Source organism: Zeugodacus cucurbitae, chromosome 2 (genome assembly GCF_028554725.1).
Source record: "Zeugodacus cucurbitae isolate PBARC_wt_2022May chromosome 2, idZeuCucr1.2, whole genome shotgun sequence".
NCBI classification, from domain to species: domain Eukaryota; kingdom Metazoa; phylum Arthropoda; class Insecta; order Diptera; family Tephritidae; genus Zeugodacus; species Zeugodacus cucurbitae.
Window position 1 is genome coordinate 3,797,314 of NC_071667.1, and position 9,509 is coordinate 3,806,822.

The 9,509-nt window shown below is 35.9% G+C and overlaps 1 protein-coding gene across 2 annotated transcripts; it reads right to left on the reverse strand.

The window, feature by feature from the left end:
- Window positions 1-1,934: 1,934 nt before the first annotated feature.
- Window positions 1,935-9,509, reverse strand: LOC105221554 (sodium-independent sulfate anion transporter). Of its 2 annotated transcripts, none has more exons than XM_011198619.3 (9): window positions 9,024-9,509; window positions 5,339-5,608; window positions 5,019-5,189; window positions 3,866-4,068; window positions 3,403-3,739; window positions 3,176-3,337; window positions 3,006-3,106; window positions 2,618-2,803; window positions 1,935-2,539 (listed from the first exon to the last, which is right to left on the reverse strand). In XM_011198619.3, the coding sequence occupies exons 1-9, from the start codon at window positions 9,052-9,054 to the stop codon at window positions 2,210-2,212; spliced, it is 1,791 nt and encodes a 596-aa protein (XP_011196921.1). In that variant the 5' UTR covers window positions 9,055-9,509; the 3' UTR covers window positions 1,935-2,209. The 2 variants fall into 2 exon arrangements, with proteins under 2 accessions (XP_011196921.1, XP_011196920.2); XM_011198618.3 differs by lacking the exon at window positions 9,024-9,509 and adding an exon at window positions 5,967-6,250.

Here is a 9,509-nt window from a genome sequence, read left to right on the forward strand (position 1 = left end):
TAATACGGCTGTGTAAGCTGACGTTGAGCAACACCAAAAGCTCCGTCAGGATCGGGAGGACCTCTCTGAGCCGTTCGATACCAGACGAGGTTTCAGACAAGGTGACTCACTCTCGTGTGATTTCTTTAACCTGATGCTGGAGAAAATAATACGAGCTGCAGAGCTAAACCGAGAAGGTACAATCTTCTATAAGAGTGTACAGCTACTGGCGTACGCAGAATCACTCTTGCCAAAAGGTGCTACTATGGACTAAGTAGGCAATTGAAAAGTAAAGTCCTCTCTCGACGAACAAAAATAAAACTCCACAAGTCTCTCATCATTCCCGTCCTACTTTACGGTGCAGAAGCGAGGACGATGTCAACATCCGATGAGACGGCACTAGGAGTTTTCGAGAGAAAGGTTTTGCGGAAGATTTATGGTCCCTTAAGAATTGGCAACGGCGAATACCGCAGACGATGGAACGATGAGCTCCAGCTCTGAAAGTATTCGATGCAGTACCCGCTGGTGGAAGCCGAGGAAGAGGGAGACCTCCACTCCGATGGAAGGACCAGGTGGAGAAGGACTTGGCTTCGCTTGGAATAAGCAATTGGCGCCAAACTGCCAGAAGGAGGGATACGTGGAGCGCTGTTTTGGACTCGGCTATAACCGAGTAAGCGATGTCTACGCCAGTCAAGAAGAAGAAGAATTATATTTCCTGGGCTGAAATTGAGCATGAATAGTGTTATAGATCTATGTATAAAACTTAACTAAGATATAGTAATCTTCATAGCACGTTTTAAAACATGGTACGCGTTGTGCAATATTATTTGGTTGAATTTGTAGACGATTGTATTATAACGTCATCATATAAACACTAACAAACAGTTAAGCTTTACAAAGAATTTATAATACACGCTACAGCTTTTACAGCCAGATTCTAATTAAATCTATTAGCCAACAATGATAAAAACATAGCTACTGTTTACCAAGCACAAATGACAAATGTGAAGAATTACGTCGAATTTAAGGGAAATGATTCGAGACAAATTCAGTGAAATTGTTTTCATTTACAGTTTTTTTATTCAACAACTAACGTCAGCAGTTGCAAGAAAATAAAACAATTATACATTTATATATCATTTTTCACTTCATGTTTATTTACATTTATTATCTAATAAAGCTTCAGAGTGCAGAATCAACAATGCTAAATGAATAAAGCCATACCGTCGTAAATCATCAAAGTAAAGTCCCCGCGACGCCGTTCGCTTTACCACAGAACGGCAAAATAATGTTTCCTATTAGTTTAAAATGCGATATTGAAAACACCAAATAGTATATTTTGTAACTATATTTAGTTGCACTCATTGGCAATAGTCATTGTTTTAAAAAATTATTATACCAACTGACACGCTTCATAGTGTACTTCTTCATCGTTCAAAGGTTTCTCAAACTTGGGGTTAGTTGTTGAAATCCCCTAATTCCACGAGAAACATAATCTGTGATAATCACAGACTGATATAAAATCCATCGAATTATATCGGTTTGAGTAATGGCTTGGCTTTTATCGGAAATACACTTAAGAGTCCTAAGAAATGGAGTCCAAATACGAGCATATCATGAATGGTCATTAAAAATGTCTGCCTTGAAACCATTTTTTTCATCAGTGACCGAGTCTATGTACAATACTGAAGGAAAGTTATATTGCTCATACTATACCATATATGTAGGTCTCTCCTTAAAAATCACCTTTGTTCCGCGGAATTTTTATGTGCCAGAGAGAAATAGTATACGTGAGGTGCATGAACTTTTAGGCATTCAGAATAACTGACTATTTGAAAGTTTTGAGCAATGAGCTCACATTCATAGTTGAGGACAAAATTCCGGGACTATGTATGCCCTGGTGACATCAATTAATAACGATGAGAAGAAATCAACATTAATAATACATATGTATGTATGTATAATTCAAAAGATTTAATACTTTATTCAAGATAACGATTAAAAGTAAAATAATATCAATTAATTAACTAGCAATGACAATAATGTGGTCTATGAGTAGATAATGTGGAACTTTATCGTTTCCAGTGCTCTCCAGCGCTTACATAAAATATACGCGGTTTTAATGAACAATAATACTACTGCATTCTTCTACATTTTCGATTGAAGTTTCTATTTACAAATGTGATCTCAGTTGCTCTTTGCCTCAATTATTCTTCGTATTCCTTCAAACTTATTGTTTCTTTGGTGACAAATCATCCGAGCAGATATGACCAGCTTCACAGTAGTTGATGTTCGGCGATTTATGCATTAACTCCTGGGATTCGTCACTAATACCGTACAATACCAATAATACATCACGTTCGTGCAATTCCTTAGCAACAGCACTGATCACATCCACGAATGTAGCATCGAACTGCATGAAGCGGCGACAATCCAACACAATCGGAAAATCGTCTCGATACAGCAAACAAGCGTCGTTGATTTTATCGCGTATATATTCGATACCCGAATAGTAGACATCGGAAGTAGGGCTGACGAAGATGTAATTACGATTTTCCACCTGGAATAGTAGAGGAGAGTAAAGTGTTATAAGAAAGAATTATTAACCTTGGGTGGTAAATCGCTATTTCACGCTTACCTCTTTCAGCGTCACCTCCACCTTGGGATTTCCTAATCGCAAAAGTACGAATATCATGTTCAGCACGATACCAAACAACAGTCCCACTTCTACGCCAGTGGCGAGGCATACGATAAAGCAGCCCACCCAACTGAAGAAGTCTTTTTTATTCGTACGCCAAAGTTCTTTAATGGGCGAGAAGTCGACCTGAAAGAATTAATCATTAATAAACTAATTATTCCTATGTTTATTACCATGAGTTATTGAAGTATCAAATGATATTTATAGATAAAGCCCATAAATATATAACATTTCATATTTGTTCTAGAAAATGGGTGTCCTGATCGCCATTTTGGTGAGGGCTATTTTAGAATTGCTTTGTGTTCTTTTTTTGTCTTTATGTACTCACCATAAACACCACAGCAACAATAAGTAATGCCGAAATTGATGATCTTGGTATATAACCAAAGTAGGGAGTAAGTACACTGAGCGCCAAGTACACCAAGAGAGCTTCAGACGAAATAATGCAAAACACATTTTTACATTTGCTTTATGATTTACTTGCTGGTAGATATTCACCTGTATATATACCGCATAGCGGAGTTCGTACACCACTCGCCTGACTGACGGCGGAACGCGTGAAGGCACCACAGGTGGGCATGCAATGGAAGAACGAACCAGCCAAGTTACAAATACCCAACGTCAGCATTTCCTGGGAGGCATCCAAGCGATTGTCCTTAACTACAAGCAATCAAATTATTGAACTATTTTTCTCGAACACACAATTAGGGTATTTTCCAACTCACCAAAGGCCTTAGCAATGGCCACGTTCGCCAAAATTGCCACAATGGGCACCACAGCAATGCCACTGCCCAGTTCGTGTATGATATCGGTGAATACGAGTGTTGTGTTCTTGTAGTCAAAGGCGAATGGTGGCAAACTGAATGACAATTGAGCTGAGGTAACCTTGGCGGTGAGCGTGTATGGTATGGACTCCAACGAACGATTTTTCATCCAAAAGTATGTAATTGTACTGCAGATGAATACAACCAGTGCATTGCGTGAGATGCTCACGTACCAAAGAAATTTCTTGAATCTGCGTGTATGCGGTGTGTCCCTCTTGAAATTAATGTGAGCTAATTGCTGTGGAGCGGCGAAAAATAAACGTGAAGATTACATTATATTTCTACGTGAGTTATAACTGTGTCTGTTTGATTCGTAACTCTCTAAGGTTTAACGAATCGATGACAGCTATTATAGCATACTTACTCTCAAGAGCAGCAACACCACCAAACAAATGAAACCCAGTAGGGCATCCGAGTACTTTATGCTCTTGAAGAGTTCGCCAAATGATGGTACACCTTTTCCTTTCAGGCCTAATAAATTTTTAAATTGCACTGCAGCGACAATGACAGCGGTGGCGCTGGTGAATGCTTTCGTTACTGGCGTTGGTATGAAGTTGACGACGAAACCTGGTGGCGCAATGTGAAATGGAAAAGTTTTTTGTAATTGAAATGTGTATATGTTTATTGAGCTTTTATTTGATTATATTATATAATAGTACTAAATTCTTCATGAGACATGTCCTCAAATAGTGTGATTTGTTATTAACTGCATTTTTTTGTTTTTTTATTTCGATTATAATTTCCAATTCTAATTAAGAGGTGTTCTTAGTAAGTACTTATTATATATTGGTTTTACCAATTAAACCTAAATTGCTGGACCCCACTGCTTAGCTACTCACTAAATGTATATTTATTTCATCTATTAGATCTCAATTAATTAACATACGTACATTGTATCCGTTCCGTTTAAAGCTAATATTGATGCACATGCAAAAATAAGCTGTCTTTACATTTCACACATTTTACTGTGGAAAGTACAGAATTTAACTATATTTATTTTTAGCAGCAATTCACATAGATATGTGGGCAAATATGTGTGAAAATTTGTCAAAGTTAATTTCAGAACAATGACAAATGTAATGATTTGCTTATTAAACTAATTAGTGACATTAATTTGTTTATTCCATGAGTAGCAATAGCATTTGTTGCTGTCGGAAATTTTTTCTAATCAACGTAATTTAATGAATGTTAAGTGCATAATAACGTGTAAAAATGCGGTACGTCCACTGAAACAGATTTTAGAATTTCTTTTGGAAAAGCTGAGAGCTTCCACGAACTGGAACTCCACGAATGCTCTGTTGGTTCTTTTCTATAAATTAACGTTTTCATTGCATAAACGAAAATTGTTTTCACCGACTAAATAATTATTTTTAAATTTATTAGAAATTAATTAAAAATTCCAAAAAAAAAAGAATAACAATCCTAGGTCTTAAAGACAGCGATGGCTAATGTAGTCAGTTATTTTTTAGCCTGTTAGAGGGTGTGTATGCAATTGAATAATTATTGTAGTAGCTTACCCAACTGAAAGACGCCCATAAGAAGCTCCACAAGACCCGCTAGAAATGCGAGTACAAAAACAAATTGCACTGGTCGATCAGCAACAAATTGCAGCACCATCAAGGACATTAAACTGGTCGGTCCAATTGATACTTGTGGAATTGTGCCAAATAAGGAATAGAAAAGTGTGCCTAAAAGAGAGGAAATGAAGAGTTGTAAATACAATAAGCCAATTAAGAAATATATGAATATGTATGTTAATGTTTATGTTCACAATTTGTCAACAAAAAGAATTCCCTCCACAAAACGAAAAATTTTGCTCCTACTCCTGTCAACTTACCAATAATAGCCGAGTACAAGCCATATTCCGATGAGAGTCCAGCCAGTGAGGCATATGCGATACTTTGTGGTATTATCGTCAGACCCAATGTGATGCCTGCAATTAAATCCGCTATGGCAGTTTCACGATCGTAGTTTTGCAGCCAATTCAAAAAGTATAAGCGTCGTAAAATCCAATGTTTCTCTGGTGGCTGCTCATATTTCACGGCTTCTATCGTCACCTTGGTGTCCAGGAATTCACCATTTTTCATTGGTTTTAGCTCTTCCAGAGCTGTAAGTAAATGACACAAGCAATTATTATAAAAAATATAGTTTAGCAAAAATTGCTGTTGAATATAAAACAAAAGTATATATTCAACTGTACTAGTAATTGGTATGACATTGAATTGCTTGAAGCACGTTTAATATTTGGAACAATTGTCGGGTTTTAAACTGTAAATATATGTTGGTAATGACAACTAAAGTCATATTTTTTGTTTTTGTTGTTAACGTTTTAAAAATATTAATTATTTAGTACGAGTATGATGGCCGTTAAGTGTTTGAAGTGCGTGACCATTGTACGCCAGCACATCGTTCATATTACTGTTATAAAGTATTAATATTTTATTATTACACGAACAGTTATTTACATTTATTTTCCACTAAGTTATCCGCATTTTGTATAGCATCGTCATTTTTTCCATTCACAAGACTATTCTCCACTGATCTCTCGTTAATTGCTGGAGTTTGCTTATTTGCGCCAACATTACAATTGTGGGAGCTGTAATTTGTCAACTGTGGCAACCGAAATGTACGTTTTATGAAGAATCTCATTTTGAAACTAATTGCGAAATTTGAATAGTAATAACAATAAGCGATCATTCATTGAACGATCAGGTAGTACAACCATACATAGAATGTGAATTGAGCGTATGAATGTAGTGCGAAAGAGCTTTCAGTACTGAATAAACCGTGGCTTAACTTCGAAGCTAGGGAGTATATTGCCAAAGCCAATGTTTTTTTATGAGAAAGCTTTCGGAAATACATATGTACGTATGTATATAAATCTAGATATAAAACTAACGTTAATTGTTGGACAAACATTTTTTGCGCCTGCTTTTGTTTTGTTAACATTTTAGGGGATTTTTTCAAAAGCACATACATACATATGTACACTATTTCATATATGGAATCACACGTTAAATGTTAGGTGTCATTAATTATATGTGATTACTTTGATTTATCAATAAAAAAATTAATTATTAGCGCTTCTACCGCGATTCAACATCAAATCGAGTGTTTACTGCAATTTATTTATTGTTTCCATTGTTCCATTCCATCATTAAATGACCCATTATCTCAGAGAAAATTTTATGAATATTGAGTATTTGTTGCTTGGGGTTCAGAGTTAGTCCATAGACTTTTAGGTTCGCATCGGCAAATTAACGACCGACTGGAATTTCAACACTTTACTGTTGTTGTTACACAGCTAAAATCGATCGACATGACGATCGATCGATCTTGACGATGCACTCATTGAGGTTTAATTGCACCCATCAACGCTTAAAAAAGGAATAAAGAATTCTTTACTTTCAGCTTCAACTAGTTTTTGTTGGCTTAGAATTAATTTTTTTTGTTAGCCTCAATTTGAGCATCCAAAATTATTGCTCAAACATACTCGTATAAGAACATAGGAGTTGACGAGTATGACTTATTTACACACCGAACTCCATTATTATGCTGTTTGCTTTATATCCAACACTTGTCATTAAATCTGTTTGCGATCGTGACATTGAGATTTATTTATGCGCAAATAAGAGATGATTTTTGCTCAGACACGCACTATAAAGCAATGTATGTTTTTGACATACAAAAGAATATTGAATAGCCTCTGGACATATAGGCAAAATATAGAAAAAATTTTGGGTAATTTCTAGTACTTCCTTCAGGTAAAGGGCACCACCGAGGTAACTGTTTGTTTTAGGTGTTTAATGTCAGTAAGTGGTAGACAGATTTGTAAATCTTCCGTGCTACACCTGCTCTCATATTTATGTTTATATCTTTAAGAATGACTAGCATCACTGCTTTGAAATCGCAAACAAACAATTATTTTTATACTACCCCCTAAGTCTGCTTGAAAGCTCGTTATGTGACGTAAAAACACAAGACCACAAGTCACACGGCGACTAAATTTTAAACCTAAATAAATAGATAATATCATATTAGCGAAGAAAATTAAAAGGCTTATCTAAATTTCAGGTTTCACCTAATTTTAGTAAGTCGCATATTATTCCCACGTGCATTTGAATAAACCCCCACAAATATATACATTTTAGTTTCTTAGAATATTTTCACATTTTAATGTAAAATTGTTTATTTTTGCAATTTTTCTCACATAGATAAGTGATAAGCAAGAGCTTGAAGTTGTCACTTGGAGTGACGGCTGCCAGTGACACCTGATGGCAATAAATCTTGCCAAAAGAGTCAACAACTCGGTGAAACTGTCACTGTGTTCATATTAATTCACCGTTAAAAGCTGTAGGGGTGTTATAAATAGCGAAAAACACTTGATGTCTAACAGGCAGTCAGCTAATTTTGCTGCGACTGTAAATACGGGTTGAAGTGCTTTAATCGCAGCAGTACTTGTATCTGACGGGAGTCTAACTTTGCAGCTCTGTAATTGTGTATTTAGATTACATGCTTTGAAGTTTGATAAAAATGAAAGCAAGGTTAGCATATTTGTTTTAGTTAGTTAGTCTGTAATGCGCATCCGGTATTTAGTAGATGATGAGTAGATTATGCCGCAAAGGTTAAGGTCAATTTGGAAATGGAAAATATTTATTTTAATTATTTCAAAAAAAGCTCAGAACAACCTGAATCACATTTAGGTGAGCTGAAAATGGTCTGTGTCGGGCATAAAACTACGAAAAGCCAACCAAGATCATGAGCGACATATTTCAACGGAAGATAGTTAATGGGAAATATGAAACTAAAATTTCAGAATTTCCGAATATAAGGAATGGGATTAGTATTGAGACTTGTACATGCCATTATTGATCTATTTAGCAATACGATTGACGATCGGACAATTGTTTTTTCACACAAATAAAAATTGATAGTGGTTGGAATTTTATTAAAAAGACGGTTGGAAGTCTGACGAGCAATTTCACTTACGTTTTACCTTATTTGTGAGAGCCAAACAGTTTATATAAAAGGAAATGGGACAAATTTTATAATTAAACTTAAATTTTTGTGTATTTTAAATTTCTATTCGATTTTATCTTTTTTTATGTGAATGAATTTGTAGAATTTTTCAGTCAAATTCACAGAGTACAGGAATGACAATTTCTATTCTTATAATGTGATTGATTCGAAGCATTTATTCAACTATTCTGTGACGGTCGCACGCATTTTGTGTATTCGTTCCCCAAATTGCCCAATCCCAATCCCCTAAGCGACATGACTAGCTTAATTAATTAAATAATTTTACTTATTTAAACTTCAACTGCCTTACATCGCTGAGATATACAGTTGAACTTCCCTAATTCGAATTAACATAATCCGCTTCGAGTTGGAGAGACTCCCGAGTTACGGAAGGCAATTCGTATGCAATTTGACTTCCGTTGCCAATTTAAGAGCTCGAGTTATGGAGAACTTTGAGCTGTAGAAGTTCGAGTTATGGAAGTTCAACTGTATATAGTACATACCTTCAATTGTGAGATTTTTAGTTTTCGTCATCTTAGCCCCAACTAACGACTGACAGCACACACTTTAATAGTTGCGTTGAACTTGAATTATTTTGAATTAAGTTCTATTTAAGTTCAACATTTGACGAACGAAAGATGGAAATGGAATTACGTTCTCCTTGAAATACACACTGTACACGTATTTTTTTGTTGAACTAGAACACTTTTAAATGTATTTAATTCGTATAGTCGCGTTTTATCTTAGTTATTTTCTTGTGGCTACTTCGTAGACAACGGTTCTTTGTAGATACGGATTTGTTTATCCTTGTGGGTGTCCTTGCGCTTATACGTCCGTTGGCCCAACCGATACGTATTGCAATCAGTTGCGAAAAGATAGTGCCCTTCGACGGCGTGGGCGCTTATCTAGGCTCGCGGAAGCTGGAACGCGCAACCATCCGATGGTTGTGTAATCGACGTCGTCGCGATAACATGAAGAGTGCAACTGAG